This window comes from Oncorhynchus mykiss, chromosome Y (genome assembly GCF_013265735.2).
Source record: "Oncorhynchus mykiss isolate Arlee chromosome Y, USDA_OmykA_1.1, whole genome shotgun sequence".
NCBI lineage: Eukaryota > Metazoa > Chordata > Actinopteri > Salmoniformes > Salmonidae > Oncorhynchus > Oncorhynchus mykiss.
Window position 1 is genome coordinate 23,932,897 of NC_048593.1, and position 24,196 is coordinate 23,957,092.

A 24,196-nucleotide genomic window follows, 5' to 3' on the forward strand; every position below is an offset into this window, starting at 1 on the left:
CAGGCTAGTAATATGGGTTGCAACAATTTCGGCAGATAATTTTAGAAAGAAAGGGTCCAGATTGTCTAGCCCGGCTGATTTGTATGGGGCTCTTTCAGAACATCGGCTGACTGGATTTGGGAGAAGGAGAAATGGGGAAGGCTTGGGCGAGTTGCTGTGGGGAGTGCAGTGCTGTTAACCGGGGTAGGGGTAGTCAGGTGGAAAGCATGGCCAGCCGTAGAAAAATGCTTATTGAAATTCTCAATTATCGTGGATTTATTGGTGGTGACAGTGTTTCCTCTCCTCAGTGCAGTGGGCAGCTGGGAGGAGGTGTTCTTATTCTCCATGTACTTTACAGTGTCCCAGAACTTTTTTGAGTTTGTGTTGCAGGAAGCACATTTCTGTTTGAAAAAGCAATTCTTGGCTTTTCTAACTGCCTGTGTATATTGGTTTCTAGCTTCCCTGAAAAGTTGCATATCACGGGGGCTGTTCGATGCTAATGCAGAACGCCATAGGATGCTTCCCACAGTTGTGTCAAGTTGGCTGGATGTCTTTTGGGTGGTGGACCATTCTTGATACACATGGGAAACTGCTGAGAGTGTAAAACCCAACAGCGCTGCAGCTCTTGACACACTCAAACCAGTGCGCCTGGCACCTATTACCATACCCGTTCAAAGGCACTTAAATCTTTTGTCTTGCCCATTCACCCTCTGAATGGCATACAAAAACAATTACTGTCTCTGTCTCAAGGCTTAAAATGGTCTCCTCCCCTTCATATAGACTGATTCAAAGTGGATATAACAAGTGACCTCAATAAGGGATCATAGCTTTCACCTGGATTCACCTGGTCAGTCTGTCATGGAAAGAGCATGTTTTGTACACTCCGTGTACATGTAACTGCCAAAATAAAGAATACAAAGTATATTGAAAGCAGGTGCTTCCACACAGGTGTGGATCCTGAGTTATTTAAGCAATTAACATCCCATCATGCTTCAGGTTATGTATAAAAATGCCCAGTTGCCCATTATTTTGGCTACCATGGCTAGAAGAAGAGATCTCAGTGACCTTTGAAAGGGGGGTCTCAACGGAGCATAGGGGCTCTAAAGTTTTTTGTGGGTGTTTCATTCACCAGACATCCCACCTACACGGAAAACAAAAATATAAATGCAACATGTAAAGTGTTGGTTTCATGAGCTAAAATAAAGATCCCAGAAATGTTCGATACTCACAATATTTCTCTCAAATGTCATTTATGTCATTTATGGTCATTTATGAACATTTGAACATCTTGACCATGTTTTGTTATAATCTCCACCCGGCACAGCCAGAAGAGGACTGGCCACCCCACATAGCCTGGTTCCTCTCTAGGTTTCTTCCTAGGTTTTGGCCTTTCTAGGGAGTTTTTCCTAGCCACCGTGCTTCTTCACCTGCATTGCTTGCTGTTTGGGGTTTTAGGCTGGGTTTCTGTACAGCACTTTGAGATATCAGCTGATGTACGAAGGGCTATATAAAATAAATTTGATTGATTGATTGAAATGTTGTGCACCCATTTGTTTACATCCCTGTTAGTGAGCATTTCTCCTTTGCCAAGATAACCAATCCACCTGACAGGTGTGGCATATGACGAAGCTGATTAAACAGCATGATCATTGCACAGGTGCACCTTGTGCTTGGGGACAAAGGCCACAATGTGCCGTTTTGTCACACAACACAATGCCAGGATGTGTTTTGAGGGTGTGTGTAATTGGCATGCTGACTGCAGGAATGTCCACCAGAACTGTTTCCAGATAATTTAATGTTAATTTCTCTACCATAAGCCACCTCCAAAGTGGAAATTTGAATGCAAAGCTACCGTGACGAGATCCTGAGGTCCATTGTCGTGCCATTCATCAGCCTCCATCACCTTGTATTTCAACATGATAATGCATGGCCCCATGTCGGAAGTATCTGTACACAATTCCTGGAAGCTAAAAATGTCCTAGCTCTTCCATGGCCTGCATACTCACGAGACATGTCACCCCTTGAGCATGTTTGGAATGCTCTGAATAGTCCTATAATTCCTATAATAACTACAACCTAAAACGTCTTACCTGGGAATATTGAAGACTCATGTTAAGAGGAACCACCAGCTTTCAAACGTTAGCTTTCTTACATAGCACATATTGCACTTTAACTTTCTTCTCCGAAACTTTGTTTTTGCATTATTTAAACCAAATTGAACATGTTTCATTATTTATGTGAGGCTAAATTTTATTGATGTATTATATTTATTGATATTACGTTAAAATAAGTGTTCATTCAGTATTGTTGTAATTGTCATTATTACAAATACATTTAAAAAATTGTCCGATTAATCGGTATTGGCTTTTTTTGTCCTCCAATTATCGGTATCGGCGTTGAAAAATCATAATCGGTCGACCTCTAGTCTGTATCAGCATGGAGTTAGCTTTCCCTGGGCTCAAGGTTACACTTTCAAATTTCATTTAGGGACTCTCTATGACCATTCCTGGTGTTTATGCCATCCCACTCCCAACATGGCAAATGTAGCCTAGCTGTCATGGTAAGCAACAATTTATTGAAAATTAGTTTTGGCAGGTTCGTATACAAAGTATTCCTAGGGATACAGTACAATGTCCTTGTGAGAGACCTGTGTGCCTAGATGGGGTGGGGGCATTGGGGAGAGGTGGAGGTATTAAGGGTCGGAGGGTTGGCGTGTGTGGGTTTCTCCAGAAATTCCAATGCTTTTAAGGTAATTATAATCCCTGAGAAATGACAAGTGACATATGGGTGGAATGCCGAAAGGAGGGAAGACCACTTCCCATGTGGCATCCAGACATTTCCTCAAAGTAAATAGGGTGTGTGTGAATATAGGCTGTCAGAATGTCACACAGACGCATACCACTAGGAGAGCCTTTAAAACACCGCCTAGCCTAACATGCTAACCTATTGGCACTTTCATAATGAGAAATACCCCAGCAAAGCCATTTGATCCCAAATCAGTTTTGTAGATTAGATTAGATTTTGATTTAGTCACATGCACAGGGTTGCAGATGTATGTTAACCTACTAGACGCCCCTCTGCATTGGAAGTTAAGTTAATTTGACTAAAGGCCCATGCCTGTGAAGGGAGTTGTCAGGAGGCCATATACTGGGGCAAATAACAAGAACAACAAACAATTCTACCCTATGTATGCCACAGTAGGGTTGCAAAATTCCGGGAACTTTCAATAAATTCACTGGTTTTCCAGAAATCCTGGTTGCAGGATACCGGATCTTCTGCTTATTCCTTCCTGTACCTGGGATATCGAGAGAACTTGGGAATTTCCTGGAATTTTGCAATCCTACACCACATTTTACCTAAACTGAGTATACAGTGTATACAGTTTTACAGTTTTACCTAAACTGAGTATACAGTGCCTTCAGAAGGTATTCAGACCCCTTGACTTTTTCCGCATTTTGTTACAATACAGCCTTATTTTAAAATGGTTTAAACATGTTTTTTTATCCTCAGCAATCTACACACAATTCCCCATAATGACAAAGCAAAAACAGGTTTTTAGACATTTTTGTTTTTTATTTACATAAGTATTCAAACCCTTTGCTATGAGTCTTGAAATTGAGTGCAGGTGCATCCTGTTTCCATTGATCATCCTTAGGATGTTTCTACAACTTGATTGGAGTCCACCTGTGTTAAATTCCATTGATTGGACATGATTTGGAAAGGCGCACAAACCTGTCTATATAAAGGTCCCACAGTTGACAGTGCAAGTCAGAGCAAAAACCAAACCATGAAGTCGAAGGAATTGTCTGTAGAGCTGCTGGGTTTTTCAAGCTCAACAGTTTCCAGTGTGTATCAAGAATGGTCCATCACCCAAAGGACATCCAGCCAACTTGACATGACTGTTGGAAGCAGTGGAGTCAACATGGGCTAGCATCATTGTGGAATGCTTTCGACACGTTTTAGTCCATGCCACAATGAATTTAGACTGTTCTGAAGGCAAAAGCGCGTATTGGGAAGGTGTTCCTATTGTTTTGTACACTGTGTTCATTATGATATAAAATAATTCTACATGAAGCAATTTCTTGCCTCATTTCGTTTAATGCGCTAGGTACTGTTGCATGAATTGTTCTATACCAATTAAATTGCGAGCACAAGTGGGGGGGAATAAATGTCTCTTGAACTGCATGTTTGAAACCCCTGACCTTACTGTTAAGGCTCTGATTGTTAAGGGTAAAACTGACCCTATATCTGAGTTCAATCAGGAGAGCAATGAATCTCAACACAGAAAAGCTTCAGTGTTAGCATTTTGCCAGCAGCCGGCAAGGCCACGTTTTTCCACTTGCCCTGAAGAGAACTCTGCGGATTGCTGCAGCTTTGGCAAAATAAAATGTAGAACACAAGGCCTGGCTCTAATGTATTAAATTAGCCTCAGCATCGAAGACTTCCCATGTGATCCATTTGTCTCTGTCTTCTGGCCATAACACAAATTAGACAAATGAATCACGTCGACTTCCCTCAGCATGTGGAGCACCAAACTATTTTTGGTGCAAGGCGGCGAGGTGAGAGATTGCTTTCAGCCTCTTTCGGAGCTTCTTTTTGTGGACCCTGACCGGGCAATTCATTGTTCCATTGGTTGACGTTTTTTTTCCTCTGGCCTGAGGAAGGGTAGCTATTTGATAAATGAGCTGCATAGTTAGGCTGAATAAAGCTTGTACCTGCTTCATTCTGCCTTAGTGATGGCTAATGTACAATGTTGCCCTAGTTAGTACACATTTCTACTCTTGGTAGTGTACACAGTACAAACATCCTACTCACTACCTAGTGTTTGACTTTTATAGCTTGGGTTTAGCCATAGGCTCTAGAGTACAAAACCCCCTGTACTGTAGGTCTTCTCATTTTTACAATGGTGGTAGGGGCATCAAGACCTTTTATCTTCAGTTAATAGCTCACAGACACAGATTGGGGACAACCTTCATAAGGTCAATGAGTATGCAGCTTTCAGATTACTCAATTTGACTCAAATTGTTGAGCATACATAACTGACCATGCGGATACCATTTTGATATATGGCACTGTCTTGCATTTAATTGCTAGATATGACTTTTCCATTATCCACCTTCTCTTTCTGGTAAGTAATATTAGAATGAAAGGGTCATGCTTTAGGCTATTTAAAGGAAGGTGCGTAAGGTTGACATGGACACACTGAGTGGTACTGATGGAGATGTTAGAGGATTGCCCTCCATCTGAAAAGGACACTTCTGGATTCCTGGGTGGCACCTGTAGAACCACCCTGCCCCCTACTCCCTCAACATAGATAATGGAAGTGCATCATGGGGCTCTATCATTTTACCCATGAGAACTTGCCCCTAGAAGCTGAAATGGCTAGGGGAGATAGAGAGAGATGTAAACTCTTCTCATACTTTGTTGATTTCAAAAAATCTTTTGACTCAATTTGGCATGAGGTCTGCTATACAAACTTATGGAAAGCGGTGTTGGGGGAAAACATACGATATTATAAAATCCATGTACACAAACAACAATTGGCAAAAAACACTTTTTTCCACAGTGCCATGGGGTGAGACAGTGATCCCCCTCCATCCCATGATCACCCCACCCTCTTCAACATGCAGTGTATTCGGAAAGTGTTCAGACTCCTTGACTTTTTCCACATTTTGTTACGCTACAGTCTTATTCTAAAATGGATTAAATGTTTTTTTCCCCCTCATCAATCTACACACAATACCCCATAATGACAAAGCAAAAACTTTTTTTTTTCATGTTTGCAAATGTATTAAAAATCTAAGCAGAAATATCACATTTACATAAGTAGGGCTGTGGCGGTCACGAAATTTTGTCAGATGGTGTTTGTCAAGCAAATAACTGTCGGTCTCACGGTAATTGACCATTAATTAACAAACACATTTAGCATCTCCTGGCTTCCACACACAGCCTCAAGCCACTGATGCAGACCTTTGGAACATCTATATTTTAAAAAGTCTTATAAATCCATGTAATATCGCCTACACCTTCACAATAAATCCATTATTTATTTTAGACAGGTCTAAAGAAGCATGATATGAAAAAAATGTAATCTATTTCAGAAGAACAGAATAGCATACTCTGAGTTGTTCTTATGTTAGGTCCTCATCTGGCTATGCCACATTTCTGTGGGCTACACTAGCTCATTTAGCAGACAAGATTTGCTTAGAATTCCATATCATTATTTTATAGTATTAAAAATACAATTGAACAAAGCTGAATAAAATATAAATATTTTCTCCAAACAATTTGAGGGAGTGCGCACATGTGGCTATTCTGTGTTGAGCGGTTAACAAAGAAATAGGTACTCCTATATGCTTTACTTATAGTTATTATTAATGTAACTTTAGTCGTTCTACAAATGTTGGGCTATATGTTTAGGTTTTTAATACATTGTAAGGCTGCGTGATGCGACTCTAATGATGATTTGAAAAAAGTTGTTTGAAATGCATGAGCCTTGCTTGTTTTTTTTGCGCAGGCTGTACACACTTCATTAGTCTCTCATTCACAATTTGACAAGCACTTGATAATGCTTCGAATTTCACGGTGGCCTTCCCTTTGTGGCCGTAATGCACCCTAAAAATCCCTGCCTTTTGCGGCCAGTGGCCATTGTGCCCTTGGCCCGGAGTGCTGCGTTGTGCCCTTTTTATGTACCTTTCACTCACATGCCTCTCCATCCCATGATCTGGTCTTTCTAACAGTAAAGACAAAACACAAATTGTCTTCCCCAAATTTGAAACTCACACGCTACTTATGTATGTCAGTTAGCGGATTAATGTGCCTAATTTTAAGAAGTTATTTGGAGGCTTTAGTTGTGGTATAAACCTTCAAAACATGAGGTGTGCGACTATTATTAGAAAAAGTTGCCCCAAAAAAAGAGGTATTGTTTCTTATGCTGGGCATCATTCACAAGTGGCTAATAATCTCACCCATCAGACTATTCTTGATTTAATCTTTGCATATACTAAATAATATGTCTGAAATGTGTTTTTCTTGAGAATGGAACATTATCATGCACCTGTCTCGACGCAGGTGTAGCGGGAAAAAATACATGTCATCTATGCACTTAAATAGCTAAAGGAGGACACTTTTCCTGTGGTTCATTTTCATGCTAGCCAGGTAGGCTATACTCCTGTTGTAAAGATATACAATGTGCTTAATTTTAGGAAAGTTGAGAAATAATTATAGTAGGCTTAGCCCATAGAAAGCTGATGGGACTCTCCTCTTTTTAGTAGAGGCCATCACTCTGTTTTCTCGCGCAATTGCATAGCCTATAGAAATGTTGCGCAACATGAGCTCATGGGCTCTCATTAAGTTTTTGATTAGATTTTTGAAATACATTTGCATTGATGTCAGAGTGATTAGAGGGACAATAGAGTGCTGAGTACCAGGCAGTTAGCAAGTTTGGTAGGCTACTAATGACCATCAGCAGCATCAGAGCTTGGAGAAACCTAATTACCGTGACTAAACGGTCACGTGGAATTTGACTGCCTTCATGACTCATGACTGACAGTGTGGAGGTAATATGGTCACCGCAACAGCCCTACACATAAGAATTCAGACCCTTTACTCAGTACTTTGTTGAAGCACCTTTGGCAGCGACTACAGCCTTGAGTGTGACGCGACAAGCTTGACACACCTTTATTTGGGGAGTTTCTCCTATTCTTCTCTGCAGATCCTCCCGAGCTCTGTCAGGTTGTATGGGGAATGTCGCTGCACAGCTATTTTCAGGTCTCCCCAGAGATGTTTGATCAGGTTCAAGTCCCGGCTCTTGCGGGACACTCAAGGACATTCAGATACTTGTCCCGAAGCCACTCCTGCATTGTCTTGGCTGTGTGCTTAGGTCATTGTTCTGTTGGAAGGTGAACCTTCACCCTAGTCTCAGTGCTCTGGAACAGGTTTTCATCAAGGATCTCGTTGTACTTTGCTCCGTTCATCTTTCCTTCGATCCTGACTAGTCTCCCAGTTCCTGCAGCTGAACAACATCCCAACAGTATGATGCTGCCACCACCATGCATCACAGTAGGGATGGTCCCAGGTTTCCTCCAGACGTGACAATTGGCATTCAGTCCGAAGAGTTCAATCTTGATTTCATCAGACCAGAGAATCTTGTTTCTTAGGTGCTTTTTGGTAAACTCCAAGTGGGATGCCATGCCTTTTACTGAGGAGTGGCTTCCGTTTGGCCACTTAAGCCTGATTGGTGGAGTGCTGTAGAGAAGGTTGTTCGTCTGGAAGGTTCTCCCATCTCCACATAGGAACTCTGGAGCTCTGTTAGTGACCATTGGGTTCCTTCCTTACCCAGATCTGTGCCTTGACACAATCCTGTGCTCTGACATGCACTGTCAACTGTGGGACCTTATATAGATGTGTGTGCTTTCCCAAATCATGTCAAATCAATTGAACTCACCACAGGTGGATTCCAGTCAAGTTGTAGAAACATCTCAAGGATGATCAATGGAAACAGGATGCACCTGAGCTCAATTTGAAGTCTCAAAGCAAAGGGTCTGAATACTTATAAGCTATTTCTGCTTTTTTAGTTTTAATACATGTGCCAAATTTTCTAAAAACCTGTTTTCGCTTTGTCATTATGAGAGAGTAAGTAAATAAATAAATATTGTATGGGGTCACCAATTACCTCTACATCATGCCTCTGCCTGCCTTTCTGTCTCCCATGTCATTTCCTCCTTTTACCTCTGATCTCTCTCTCTCTCTCCCGTGACCACAGCACAATCTCATGCCAAAACCCAGTAAGAATTGGCCGCAACCCACCATTTGGCAAACAGGCTACACAAACAATCGATTGGATGTGGACCGAACAGGGTTTCCTGTTGAAGTAATGTTAGTTCTGGTGGTTGGCCCCTTCAGTTGATCAAATGGTGATTACTGGTAAAACTAGGCACAAGGCATTGAATTATGTCATTGTCTCACTCACTTGACTTATCATGCAGGCCTAACCTATGTTTTCATGCACACTACAGTGTTATACAGTATATCTATATAAAAGCAAATACTGTATCGATCTAATCCTAGATTGATTTATATTATCTATGAATTAGGGCTTTTTATAAACGGCCCTCGTTTGAAATGCTCCCTCCATCCCTCTCTGCTTGAGTGTTAATGGCCCATTCTTAATAGCAGGTGATCCTTGCAGTCCCTCTCACTTCCTGAGAGGATTAATTCAAAGTGTTTCTCTCCCTCAGGACTGATCAGAGACGGCAGAGGAGTATCGCTTGTGATTTAATTCACATCGCTGCTTGCGCAGAAATACATACTGTACTTGTTCTGTCCAGAGTTATGGTAGTAAAATAGTCTTTATATGTAGGTCTGTGTAAAGAGAAATGTAGGAAATGGTGTGAAGAAAAGATTCACCTTGAAGTTGTGTGAATGAACAACACTTTCTTTTTGAGTACTGTGTAGCTGACTTTTCACCAAGAATGTACTATTCAGGAGTTATTGTAGAAAGTACTGAGTCCAAAAGATTCTCCTTGAAGTATTGTAAGCCTGTATGGACTACATGCATGTTTGGAATTGTTTTTGTGTAGCCTGTTTGCCAAATGGTGGGTTGCGGACAATTCTTACTGTTTTTTTTCCCTTGAGATTGTGCTGTCGCTCTTGTTGCTGGTGATTCTCTGATCCACCTCTACGCAGATGAGACCATTCTGTATACTTCTGGCCCTTCTTTGGACACTGTGTTAACTAACCTCCAGACGAGCTTCAATGCCATACCACTCTCCTTCCGTTGACTCCAACTGCTCTTAAATGCAAGTAAAACTAAATGCATGCTCTTCAACGGATCGCTGCCTGCACCTGCCCGCCCGTCCAGCATCACTACTCTGGATGGTTCTGACTTAAAATATGTGGACAACTACAAATACCTACGTGTCTGGTTAGACTGTAAACTCTCCTTCGAGACTCACATCAAACATCTCCAATCCAAAATTAAATATAGAATCGGCTTCCTATTTTGCAAAAAAGCATCCTTCACTCATGCTGCCAAACATACCCTCGTAAAACTGACCGTCCTACCGATCCTCGACTTCGGCGATGTCATTTACAAAATAGCCTCCAACACTCTACTCAGCAAATTGGATGCAGTCTATCACAGTGCCATCCATTTTGTCACCAAAGCCCCATATACTACCCACCATTGCAACCTATACGCTCTCGTTGACTGGCCCTCGCTTCATATTCATCGCCAAACTCACTGGCTCCAGGTCATCTACAAGTCTTTGCTAGGTAAAGCCCTGCCTTATCTCAGCTCACTGGTCACCATAGCAACACCCACCCGTAGCACTCTCTCCAGCAGGTATATCTCACTAGTCTCCCCAAAGCCAATTCCTCCTTTGGCCGCCTTTCCTTCCAGTTCTCTGCTGCCAATGACTGGAACGAACTGCAAAAATCACTGATGCTGGAGACTCATATCTCCCTCACTAGCTGTCAGTGCAGCTCACAGATCACTGCACCTGTACATAGCCTATCTGTAATATAGCCCATCCAACTACCTCATCCCCATACTGTATTTATTTATTTATCTTGCTCCTTTGCAACCCAGTATCTCTACTTGCACATTCAGTGTTTAATTGGTATATTGCAATTACTTATTATTTATTGCCTTACCTCCCTAATCTTACCTCATTTGCACAGACTGTATATAGATTTTTTCTACTGTATTATTGACTATGTTTATTTATTCCATGTGTAACTCTGTGTTGTTGTATGTGTCGAACTGCTTTGCTTTATTCTTGGCCAGGTCGCAGTTGTAAATGAGAACTTGTTCTTAACTGGTTAAATAAAGGTGATGTAAAAAAAAATGGTCAAAGGTTAGGCTAGTAACATTTCTTTGTCTAGAGATCCACAATAAAATTAGAAGTGGTTTAGTTTGGTCTCAGAAGGTTTTGGAACCACTGTACTACAGATAGAACTCAAGTAGTGAAAATAAATCCTCAGGGGCTGGTTTGAGTTAGGTTAGCAGTGGAGGCTAACTTTAGCATCACAGATCTGTGTTGGGTATATATGGAGGTTGGTCTGTCTTTTTCTTTCTTCCCTTGAAAACCAAGTCTGCTCCTTTTGTCCAGTTTGGAAAGGACTCTCATTGTAGCTTAGTGGCATGCAGCCCCATTTGTATCTGCACTCAGTCTCTGCCTAGTCATGACAGCTCTAATTCCTCTCTGAAAGTTAAGCCTCCACACTGCAGGATGAAACAAAGGTTGTCGCGGAGAAGTTTGTTGTGTTTTTCTGTTGCAGTATGCTGAGGTAAGGGGTAAGAGTTTTCTAATGCCCCTAGGCATATCTTTTGTGAGACTTCTTCTCAATATGAGAAAGCAGGACTGTGTTTTTTTTAGTTTATTGTGTTAGTCTTAATCTACCATTTAAAAACCTTGTTCATATTTTTCCATGGAAAATGTGGGCCTAAGTCGATTTTTGGCATTAGAAATGCATACGGCTTAAAGAATGACTGTGAGCAGGCTAACTGAATAGAGTAGAGAGTGTGTGTGTGTGTGTGTGTGTGTGTGTGTGTGTGTGTGTGCGTGACACCTCAGCCCACCCAAGTGAAAAGTCTACATGCTCCACATGATAAAGTGTTAGCGCTCTCTCTGTTCTGTATCAGGGCTTAAACTCTTCGTGGGAGAGTGTGGAGGTTGGAAGTGTGTGTGCTCTGTAATCATTGTATATGTTGTAACTTGGTCTGTGTATGTGTGTGCTTGTATCCATGCCTGTGTGTGTGTGTGTTATGGTTCTAAGACTCTCCCCTTTCTCTGTAGCTCCAGCTGACAGCCCTGGCCTCGTGGAAGGGGGACTTGGTGGAGCTGAACAAGCGGCTGGTGCAGACAGAGAGAGAAAGAGAGCTGCTAGAGAAGAGACTGGCCAAAGCACAGGTACTCTACCAGACAATATATGTACATATTGTATATTCACATGGATTCATATTCTGCATTGTGAACTCACCTTTTACCTTAACTTAAGCTTACCATTCAAAGTCCCATACCAAGATAATTGCTGTAATGCTGTGGGTACCACCACCACCTCATCTAAAGCCTTACAAATCTGAATAACATTTATGTTTATGTCCATAAGCCAGCTGCAGTGGATCTCTCATCGTGATCAATCATTTGTGAAACCCTGTGTAAATGGTTCCTCTTTCCCCCTCCTCTTTTCTACACCTGTGGTTTAGAACTCTCTGGTATGCAAAAGTTCCTTTGTAGGATTTGTATCTTTGAATAATAACCCAAACTGCTCTGATGGATGTTAAAGAACTACAGTAAAATGGAATTGAACTGGCTTCACATAAGATATTCTTTCGATGTATGTTTTTTGAAGAATATCCAGGAATAGCTGACGCGTCACATAGGCACTGATTTGCATGGCTTACCTATTGGAATGTGTTCGGAAATCTCCCCTCCCTCCCAAAACAACCAGTCCTTATGCTCCAATCAGAGTTGTTACTCGTCCGAGAATAGATGCAGAATTCTGATAAACATCATCACGGAGATCATCTTTTGGTTGTTACTATCTAGCATGCGCTCGAAAGGAACTATTTTCAGCAATCGGGTATCACTTTCCCATTACATTGCTCATAGTATCGTATTATTTATTAGAAGCTTTGCTTTTTAAATAATGAGGAAATTGATTTGGCATGAAACAACACTCCCCATATGTCACTGGAACCAGGAAGCCTCAGTAACCATGCCAACTGCTTAGCTTCGATCTGCTTTGTAGTTTTCCCAGTCCCAGTGATTGACACTGGCACTCTCCTAGGAGGGAGTTTTGGGCTCTACCTCTCTCTCTGTGTGTGTGTGTGTGTGTGTGTGTGTGTGTGTGTGTGTGTGTGTGTGTGTGTGTGTGTGTGTGTGTGTGTGTGTGTGTGGACAGAATGAATGGGTGTGCTAACGTTTTTTTATCTAATGGAATGAGTGTAATAGCGAGACAGATTGTGTGAGTACCTGTTCTATAAATGCCTGGGGAATTAAGAAGCTGTTTATTCAGACATGGCCTTCTGAAGCATCTCCCTCAGGCTGTTAGACTCAGTCTCTCTCCGTGAGCCACCACTGCGTGTCTCCCTGGAACCCTGCAAACAGACACAGCACTGGTTCAAAGAGCTGTGGAATACTTTTGTTGGCACCTACATCGACTGGGTATTTTCCTCGTGGTGATGTTTTTGAACAAAAGGCAATCTGTTACTGTAATTTGTGTTAAATATTGATGCTAGAAGCTATTTGGTTTGTCGGTTTCCCACCTGCTCCGATGGATTTAGATAAAGAGGGATAGGCCATGAGTTAAAGAAAATAAAGAAGTAGCTTGAACTGTACTTGCACTGGATGCCATTGTGTTTGGAGAGGAGTGAATAGAATGAAACCTGACATTGGTAGTTGTAGAGAGACTGATCGATTAGATAGTGATGTCATCATACCAAGATTCTACAGATAGCACTAGGCCTATATCAGCACTGGCAGAGAATTGAAACATTTGGCTCCCATTTCCACTTTCCAGTGTGTTTTTTTATGATACAAACTATCTACACATCTCATTATGTTAGTGTCTGCATAGAGAGTAATGACTGGAATCCTTATAAGTCAGGATCTACACAAGTCAATGATGCCTGTCAGGTCCTAACTCAGACAAAGTACTGACATTCTTGACACTCTTGACATTTGAACCCTCTCATTGGTCTAAAATAAAAAGTCGTAAATATGCAGGACATTTCAGTTAAACAAGTTTATGCCCATGATATGTGGTGCCTAGAAGTCTAAGGAGGATGTTTGGCTCCAAAAGAGCATGTTTTCCTGAAGTGGATTATTTTTTATTTGACTGTTGTATTGGGGTGACCTTTTGTTCAGAACTCCCCACTCACAAAAATAATTTTAGACTTTTGGTGGGCTTTTCACCTCACAATGTACTTCTGATTGAGGACAGACAGACCAAGCCATTGGCCCTTGTAGAAGTTCTTGCCTATTTTTATTTTTTTAAATTTTTATTTCACCTTTATTTAACCGGGTAGGCTAGTTGAGAACAAGTTCTCATTTGCAACTGCGACCTGGCCAATATAAAGCGTAGCAATTCGACACAAACAACAACACAGAGTTACACATGGAATAAACAAAACATACAGTCAATAATACAGTAGAACAAAAGAAAACAAAAAGTATATATACAGTGAGTGCAAATGAGGTAAGTTAAGGAAATAAATAGGCCATGGTGGCGAAGTAATTACAATATAGCAATTAAACACTGGAATGGTAGATCGGCAGAAGGTGAATGTGCAGGTAGAGATACTGGGGTGCAAAGGAGCAAAATAAATCAATAAATACCAGTATGGGGATGAGGTAGGTAGATAGATGGGCTGTTTACAGATGGGTTATGTACAGGTTCAGTAATCTGTAAGCTGCTCTGACAGCTGGTGCTTAAAGCTAGTGAGGGAGATGTGAGTCTCCAGCTTCAGAGATTTTTGCAATTCGTTCCAGTCATGGGCAGCAGAGAACTGGAAGGAAAGACGACCAAAGGAGGAATTGGCTTTGGGGGTGACCAGTGAGCTATACCTGCTGGAGATACCTGCTGGAGCGCGTGCTACGAGTGAGCTGAGATAAGGCGGGGCTTTACCTAGCAGAGACTTGTAGATAACCTGTAGCCAGTGGGTTTGGCGACGAGTATGAAGCGAGGGCCAACCAACGAGAACGTACAGGTCGCAATGGTGGGTAGTGTATGGGGCTTTGGTGACGAAACGGATGGCACTGTGATAGACTGCATCCAGTTTGTTGAGTAGAGTGTTGGATGCTATTTTATAGATGACATCATCAAAGTCGAGGATCGGTAGAATGGTCAGTTTTACGAGGGTATGTTTGGCAGCATGAGTAAAGGATGCTTTGTTGCGATATAGGGAGCCGATTCTAGATTTAATTTGGGATTGGAGATGCTTAATGTGAGTCTGGAATGAGAGTTTACAGTCTAACCAGACACCCAGTATTTGTAGTTGTCCACGTGTTCTAAGTCAGAGCCGTCTAGAGTAGCGATGCTGGATGGGCGAGCAGGTGCGGGCAGTGATCGGTTGAATTGTATGCATTTAGTTTTACTTGCGTTTAAGAGCAGTTGGAGGCCACGGAAGGAGAGTTGTATGGCATTGAAGCTCATCTGGAGGTGAGTTAACACAGTGTCCAAGGAGGGGCCAGAAGTATACAGAATGGTGTCGTCTGCGTAGAGGTGGATCAGAGAATCACCAGCAGCAAGAGCAACATCATTGATGTATACAGAAAAGAGAGTCGGTCCAAGAATTGAACCCTGTGGCACCCCCATAGAGACTGCCAGAGGTCCGGACAACAGGTCCTCCGATTTGACACACTGAACTCTATCAGAGTAAACCTGGCGAGGCAATTCTTTGAGAAACCAAGGCTGTCGAGTCTGCCAATAAGAATGTTGTGATTGACAGAGTCGAAAGCCTAGGCCAGGTCGATGAATACGGCTGCACAGTAATGTCTCTTATCGATGGCGGTTATGATGTCGTTTAGAACCTTGAGCGTGGGTGAGGTGCACCCATGACCAGCTCTGAAGCCAGATTGCATAGCGGAGAAGGTATGGTGGGATTCGAAATGGTCAGTAATCTCTTTGTTAACTTGGCTTTCAAAGACCTTAGAAAGACAGGGTAGGATAGATATAGGTCTGTAGCAGTTTGGGTCTAGAGTGTCACCCCCTTTGAAGAGGGGGATGACTGTGGCAGCTTTCCAATCTTTGGGAAACTCAGACGATACGGAAGAGAGGTTGAACAGGCTAGTAATAGGGGTTGCAACAATTTCGGCAGATCATTTTAGAAAGAAAGGGTCCAGATTGTCTAGCCCGGCTGATTTGTAGGAGTCCAGATTTTGCAGCTCTTTCAGAACATCAGCTATCTGGATTTGGGTAAAGGAGAAATGGTGGGGGCTTCTGCGGGTTGCTGTGGAGGGTGCCGGGCAGTTGACCGGGGTAGGGGTAGCCATGTGGAAAATATTGCCAGCCGTAGAGAAATGCTTATTGAAATTCTCAATTATAGTGGATTTATCGGTGGTGACAGTGTTTCCTAGCTTCAGTGCAGTGGGCAGCTGGGAGGAGGTGTTCTTATTCTCCATGGACTTTACAGTGTCCCAGAACTTTTTTGAGTTAGTACTACAGGATGCAAATTTCTGTTTGAAAAAGCTTGTCTTAGCTTTTCTAACTGCCTGTGTATATTTGTTCCTGACTTCCCTGAAAAGTTGCATATCACGGGGACTATTCGATGCTAATGCAGAACGCCACAGGATGTTTTTTTGCTGGTCAAGGGCAGACCGGTCTGGAGTGAACCAAGGACTATATCTATTCCTAGTTCTTCATTTTTTGAGAGGGGCATGCTTGTTTAAGATGGTGAGGAAGGCACTTTTAAAGAATAGCCAGGCATCCTCTACTGACGGGATGAGGTCAATGTCATTCCAGGGTACCCCGGCCAGGTCGATTAGAAAGGCCTGCTCGCAGAAGTGTTTCAGGGAGCGTTTGACAGTGATGAGGGGTGGTCGTTTGGTCGCAGACCCATTACGGATGCAGGCAATGAGGCAGTGATCGCTGAGATCTTGATTGAAAACAGCCTATGAAGGTCAGAGCCAAACTGCTCTCAAAATATGTTTTGGCCCTGGCCATAAACCACATGTCATTTCCTATCAGAGACTGTTGTGCCTCTGGGCATCAGTGGACGGGTGTTATGACAGTTGGTGACACGCGTCATACTGCGTGACCTGATAATGGCTGAGTGGAAGCTGCTCTTTGTCCCTGCAGCTCTCCATGGGGTAGGGAGCTAAAGCCACTCAGCTATTTTAATTGCCACTGCTGGCCATTTAACTGGAGGACTCCTGACTCAACTGGAGGACTCCTGACTCCTGACTTTTTGTTTAGGATGAAGTACACCCCTGACTCCCCAAGCTTCTGACTTTTGACCTATTGACCTTTGAATCCTACTCTCAGAAACATGGGTCTTAGACTTTTTCAATGGGGCGTAATGTTTAGAAGGTCGCATATAGAAAGATTCTACACTAAAGCTGGGCGATATGGATAAAAATCCATATCGCAATATATTGTCTGAATTTATGGCATAATGACAAATAGAACAATACGTTTATAACAATGTGCACCGTAGGTTTTTAAATGATCCTTTTGTCACGACCGTCGTATGAATAATTAGACCAAGGCGCAGCGTGAGTAGAGTTCCACAATTTAATGATAGTGACACTTCCAAAACAACACAGATATAACGATCGTGAAATACGTAGCGCACATTGTCACTCAAACAAAACAATATCCCACATCGCAGGTGGGAAAAAGGACACACTAAGTATGATCCCCAATTAGAGGCAACGATCATCAGCTGCCTCCAATTGGGAACCATACACACACACCAACATAGAAATATAATACCTAGAAACCCCCCTAGTCACGCCCTGACCTAAAACACCATAGAGAACCATGAGGGCTCTCTATGGTCAGGCCATGACACCTTTAAACTACTACTACTACTACTTGTTGGATGGTTGTACTCATCAGTTGTCCCATTAACAATCACCCATATTAGCAAACTTATTTAATTTCAATTCACTTCACATTTCTCTACTATAGGCTACATGTCGTAATGAACGATGTCAGTAAAATGCCTGCGATAATTTAAATTGTATCGTCCCAGCTATATTCCACACGACTCAATGTTCTGCATGACAAGAGTTTTATGCTTTTTCTATCAACATCATGCAATTCTATGATATTTGTCACATTCATTTGGCAGTGTGATAAAAAGAAAAGTAATGTTTTATTTATTTAAAACCTGTTGTGACTAGGGGGCAGTATTTTCATTTTTGAAGAAAAAAACGTTCCCGTAGTAAATGGGATATTTTGTCAGGACAAGATGCTAGAATATGCATATAATTGACAGCTTAGGATAGAAAACACTCTAAAGTTTCCAAAACTGTAAAAATATTGTCTGTGAGTATAACCTAACTGATGTTGCAGGCGAAAGCCTGAGAAAAATCCAAACCGGAAGTGCCTCATGTTTTGAAAGCGCTGCGTTCTAATGCGTCCCTATTGAGCAGTGAATGGGCTATCAACCAGATTACTCTTTCTCTGTATCCCCGAAGGTGTCTACAGCATTGTGACGTAGTTTTACGCATTTATGTTGAAGAATACCCGTAAGCGGCTACATTGCACAAGTGGTCACCTGATGCTCCCAGATAAATTCTTGCGTAAAATACAGAGGTAGCCATTACTCCAATCGGTCCTACTGAAAAACGAATTGTCCCGATGGATATATTATCGAATAGATATTTGAAAAACACCTTGAGGATTGATTATAAACAAAGTTTGCCATGTTTCTGTCCATATTATGGCGCTAATTTTGAATATTTTTCGCCGTTTTCGTGACTGCAATTTCCGGGCGATTTCTCAGCCAAACGTGAAGAACAAACAGAGCTATTTCGCCTACAAAAATAATATTTTTGGAAAAAAGGAACATTTGCTATCTAACTGGGAGTCTCGTTGAGTGAAAACATCCGAAGCTCATCAAAGGTAAACGATTTAATTTGATTGCTTTTCTGATTTCCGTGACCAAGTTACCTGCTGCTAGCTGGACAAAATGCTATGCTAGGCTATCGATAAACTTACACAAATGCTTGTCTAACTTTGGCTATAAAGCATATTTTGAAAATCTGAGATGACAAGGTGATTAACAAAAGGCTAAGCTGTGTCTCAATATATTTGTCATGTACTGTCATGTTGTGTCTTGTCTCTGTCCTTTCCCTTCACCCTGTCTCCCTCTGCTGGTCGTTGTTAGGTTACCTTTTCTCCCCCTCTTTCCCCCAGCTGTGCCTTGTCTCCTCCTAACCACCTCGTCACCCCTTTTCCCACCTGTTCCCTTTTTCCCTCTGATTAGGTCCCTATATCTCTCTCTGTTTCTGCTCCTGTCCTTGTCGGATTCTTGTTTGTTGTGTTTCATGCCTGAACCAGACTGTCGTCATGTTTGCTGTAACCTTGTCTTGTCCTGTCGGAATCTGCCGGTCCGTCTGAGCCTACCTATGTTTGGTAATTAAAGAAGCTCTGTTTAAGTTAATTCGCTTTTGGGTCCTCATTCACGCACCGTAACAGAAGAATCCGACCAAGAATGGACCCAGCGACTTCGGATCCTCTCCACTCAGCCGTCGGGATCCAGGGAGCGATGCTAGGCAGACACGAGCAGGAATTGTCTGCTGCTCGACATGCCGTTGAGACCCTGGCCACCCAAGTCTCCAACCTCACAGAACAGGTTCACCATCTCCGCCTCGATCCACCGGCCACTTCCAGGGCTTTCGAATCTCCGGAGCCCAGAATCAATAACCCGCCGTGTTACTCTGGGGAGCCCACTGAATGCCGCTCGTTCCTCACCCAGTGTGATATTGTGTTTTCTCTCCAGCCCTACACTTTCTCCAGGAGCACTGCTCGTGTCGCCTACGTCATATCTCTCCTTATTGGACGGGCTCGTGAGTGGGGCACGGCAATCTGGGAGGCAAGGGCTGAGTGTACTAACCAGTATCAGGACTTTAAGGAGGAGATGATACGGGTTTTTGATCGATCTGTTTTTGGGGAGGAGGCTTCCAGGGCCCTGTCTTCCCTATGTCAAGGTAATCGATCCATAACAGACTACTCTATTGAGTTTCGCACTCTTGCTGCCTCCAGTGGCTGGAACGAGCCGGCTTTGCTCGCTCGTTTTCTGGAGGGTCTCCGCGCAGAGGTAAAGGATGAGATTCTCTCCCGGGAGGTTCCTTCCAGCGTGGATTCCTTGATTGAACTCGCTATTCGCATTGAGCGACGGGTTGATCTTCGTCACCGAGCTCGTGGAAAGGAGCTCGCGTTCTCCGTTGCCCCCCTCTCCGCATCACTACCATCTTCCTCTGCCGGCTCGGGTGCTGAGCCCATGCAGCTGGGAGGTATCCGCATCTCGACTAAGGAGAGGGAACGGAGAATCACCAACCGCCTCTGTCTCTATTGCGGTTCCGCTGGTCATTTTGTCACTTCATGTCCAGTAAAAGGCCAGAGCTCATCAGTAAGCGGAGGGCTACTGGTGAGCGCTACTACTCCTGTCTCTCCTTCAAGATCCTGCACTACCTTGTCGGTCCATCTACGCTGGACCGGTTCGTCAGCTTCCTGCAGTGCCTTAATAGACTCTGGGGCGGAGGGCTGTTTTATGGACGAGACCTGGGCTCGGGAACATGACATTCCTCTCAGACAGTTAAAGGAGCCCACGGCCTTGTTCGCCCTGGATGGTAGTCCTCTCCCCAGGATTCAGCGTGAGACGCTACCTTTAACCCTCACTGTTTCTGGTAATCATAGTGAAACCATTTATTTTTTAATTTTTCGTTCACCTTTTACACCTGTTGTTTTGGGCCATCCCTGGCTAGTTTGTCATAATCCTTCCATTAATTGGTCTAGTAATTCTATCCTCTCCTGGAACGTCTCTTGTCATGTGAAATGTTTAATGTCTGCTATCCCTCCTGTTTCCTCTGTCTCTTCTTCACAGGAGGAGCCTGGTGATTTGACAGGGGTGCCGGAGGAATATCACGATCTGCGCACGGTGTTCAGTCGGTCCAGGGCCACCTCTCTTCCTCCACACCGGTCGTATGATTGTAGTATTGATCTCCTTCCGGGAACCACCCCCCCCCCCCGTGGTAGACTATACTCTCTGTCGGCTCCCGAACGTAAGGCTCTCGAAGATTATTTGTCTGTAGCTCTTGACGCCGGTACCATAGTCCCCTCCTCCTCTCCCGCCGGAGCGGGGTTTTTTTTTGTCAAGAAGAAGGACGGGTCTCTGCGCCCCTGCATAGATTATCGAGGGCTGAATGACATAACAGTGAAGAATCGTTATCCGCTTCCTCTTATGTCTTCAGCCTTCGAGATCCTGCAGGGAGCCAGGTTTTTCACTAAGTTGGACCTTCGTAACGCTTACCATCTCGTGCGCATCAGGGAGAGGGACGAGTGGAAGACGGCGTTTAACACTCCGTTAGGGCACTTTGAATACCGGGTTCTTCCTTTCGGCCTCGCTAACGCTCCAGCTGTCTTTCAGGCATTAGTCAATGATGTCCTGAGAGACATGCTGAACATCTTTGTTTTCGTTTACCTTGACGATATCCTGATTTTTTCACCGTCACTCCAGATTCATGTTCAGCACGTTCGACGTGTCCTCCAGCGCCTTTTAGAGAATTGTCTTTTTGTGAAGGCTGAGAAGTGCACTTTTCATGCCTCCTCCGTCACATTTCTCGGTTCTGTTATTTCCGCTGAAGGCATTAAGATGGATCCCGCTAAGGTCCAAGCTGTCATTGATTGGCCCGTCCCTAAGTCACGCGTCGAGCTGCAGCGCTTTCTCGGCTTCGCGAACTTCTATCGTCGTTTCATCCGTAATTTCGGTCAGGTGGCAGCTCCTCTCACAGCCCTTACTTCTGTCAAGACGTGCTTTAAGTGGTCCGTTTCCGCCCAGGGAGCTTTTGATCTCCTCAAGAATCGTTTTACATCCGCTCCTATCCTTGTTACACCTGACGTCTCTAGACAGTTCGTTGTCGAGGTTGACGCGTCAGAGGTGGGCGTGGGAGCCATTCTTTCTCAGCGCTCCCTCTCTGACGACAAGGTCCACCCATGCGCGTATTTTTCTCATCGCCTGTCGCTGTCGGAACGTAACTATGATGTGGGTAACCGCGAACTGCTCGCCATCCGGTTAGCCCTAGGCGAATGGCGACAGTGGTTGGAAGGGGCGACCGTTCCTTTTGTCGTTTGGACTGACCATAGGAACCTTGAGTACATCCGTTCTGCCAAACGACTTAATGCGCGTCAGGCGCGTTGGGCGCTGTTTTTCGCTCGTTTCGAGTTCGTGATTTCTTATCGTCCGGGCTCTAAGAACACCAAGCCTGATGCTTTGTCTCGTCTCTTCAGTTCTTCAGTAGCCTCCACTGACCCCGAGGGGATTCTCCCTGAGGGGCGTGTTGTCGGGTTGACTGTCTGGGGAATTGAGAGGCAGGTAAAGCAAGCGCTCACTCACACTCCGTCGCCGCGCGCTTGTCCTAGGAACCTTCTTTTCGTTCCCGTTCCTACTCGTCTGGCCGTTCTTCAGTGGGCTCACTCTGCCAAGTTAGCCGGCCACCCTGGCGTTCGGGGTACGCTTGCTTCCATTCGCCAGCGTTTTTGGTGGCCCACCCGGGAGCATGACACGCGTCGTTTCGTGGCTGCTTGTTCGGTCTGCGCGCAGACTAAGTCCGGTAACTCTCCTCCTGCCGGCCGTCTCAGGCCGCTTCCTATTCCCTCTCGACCGTGGTCTCACATCGCCTTAGATTTTGTCACCGGACTGCCTTCGTCAGCGGGGAAGACTGTTATTCTTACGGTTGTCGATAGGTTCTCTAAGGCGGCTCATTTCATTCCCCTTGCTAAGCTTCCTTCTGCTAAAGAGACGGCACAAATCATCATCGAGAATGTTTTCAGAATTCATGGCCTTCCGTCAGACGTCGTTTCGGACAGAGGTCCGCAATTCACGTCTCAATTTTGGAGGGAGTTTTGCCGTTTGATTGGGGCTTCCGTCAGTCTCTCTTCCGGCTTTCACCCCCAGTCTAACGGTCAAGCAGAACGGGCCAATCAGACTATTGGTCGCATCTTACGCAGTCTTTCTTTTCGCAACCCTGCGTCTTGGTCAGAACAGCTCCCCTGGGCAGAATACGCCCACAACTCGCTTCCTTCGTCTGCGACCGGGCTATCTCCTTTTCAGAGTAGCCTCGGGTACCAGCCTCCGCTGTTCTCATCTCAGTTCGCCGAGTCCAGCGTCCCCTCCGCTCAGGCTTTTGTCCAACGTTGCGAGCGCACCTGGAAGAGGGTCAGGTCTGCACTTTGCCGTTATAGGACGCAGACTGTGAGGGCTGCTAATAAGCGTAGAACTAAGAGTCCTAGATATTGTCGCGGTCAGAGAGTTTGGCTCTCCACTCAGAACCTTCCCCTTAAGACGGCTTCTCGCAAGTTGACCCCGCGGTTCATTGGTCCGTTCCGTATTTCTCGGGTCATTAATCCTGTCGCAGTTCGACTTCTTCTTCCGCGATACCTTCGTCGCGTCCACCCGGTCTTCCATGTCTCCTGCATCAAGCCCGTCCTTCGCGCCCCCGCTCGTCTTCCCCCCCCCCCCCCATCCTTGTCGAGGGCGCACCCATCTACAGGGTCCGTAGAATTTTGGACATGCGTCCTCGGGGCCGTGGTCACCAGTACCTCGTAGATTGGGAGGGGTACGGTCCTGAGGAGAGGAGTTGGGTTCCCTCTCGGGACGTGCTGGACCGTGCGCTGATCGAGGATTTCCTCCGTTGCCGCCAGGTTTCCTCCTCGAGTGCGCCAGGAGGCGCTCGGTGAGTGGGGGGGTACTGTCATGTACTGTCATGTTGTGTCTTGTCTCTGTCCTTTCCCTTCACCCTGTCTCCCTCTGCTGGTCGTTGTTAGGTTACCTTTTCTCCCCCTCTTTCCCCCAGCTGTGCCTTGTCTCCTCCTAACCACCTCGTCACCCCTTTTCCCACCTGTTCCCTTTTTCCCTCTGATTAGGTCCCTATATCTCTCTCTGTTTCTGCTCCTGTCCTTGTCGGATTCTTGTTTGTTGTGTTTCATGCCTGAACCAGACTGTCGTCATGTTTGCTGTAACCTTGTCTTGTCCTGTCGGAATCTGCCGGTCCGTCTGAGCCTACCTATGTTTGGTAATTAAAGAAGCTCTGTTTAAGTTAATTCGCTTTTGGGTCCTCATTCACGCACCGTAACAATATTTCATTTGTGATTTTCATGAATAGGAATATTTACTAGGAATTTTTATGTCCATTGCGTTATGCTAATTAGTGTCAGGCGATGATTACGCTCCCGCATGCGGGATGGGGAGTCACTAGAGGATTTATTAACCTTTATTTAACTAGGCAAGTCAGTTAAGAACAAATTCTTATTTACAATGACGGCCTACCTCGGGCAAACCCTAACCGGACGATGCTGGGCCAATTGTGCGCCCAATCACAGCCGGTTGTGATACAGCCTGGAATCGAACCAGGGTCTGTAGTGACGCCTCTAGCACTGACATGCAGTGCCTTAGACCGCTGCGCCACTCGGGAGCCCCACTTGGGAGATTTCTGTATTCATAAACACAGAAATGATTGTCAAAACGCTAAACCATTGTGAA

General features: G+C 44.4%; 1 protein-coding gene across 5 annotated transcripts in view; it reads left to right on the forward strand.

Moving 5' to 3' along the window:
• Nucleotides 1-24,196, forward strand: part of LOC110509842 (MCC regulator of WNT signaling pathway) — a 151,656-nt gene that overhangs the window by 48,775 nt on the left and 78,685 nt on the right. For all 5 annotated transcript variants that reach the window (XM_036967260.1, XM_036967258.1, XM_036967259.1 and 2 more), the window contains one exon: nt 11,781-11,894. In XM_036967260.1, coding sequence (XP_036823155.1) covers nt 11,781-11,894 — 114 coding nt within the window. The remainder of the gene's footprint in view (nt 1-11,780; nt 11,895-24,196) is intronic.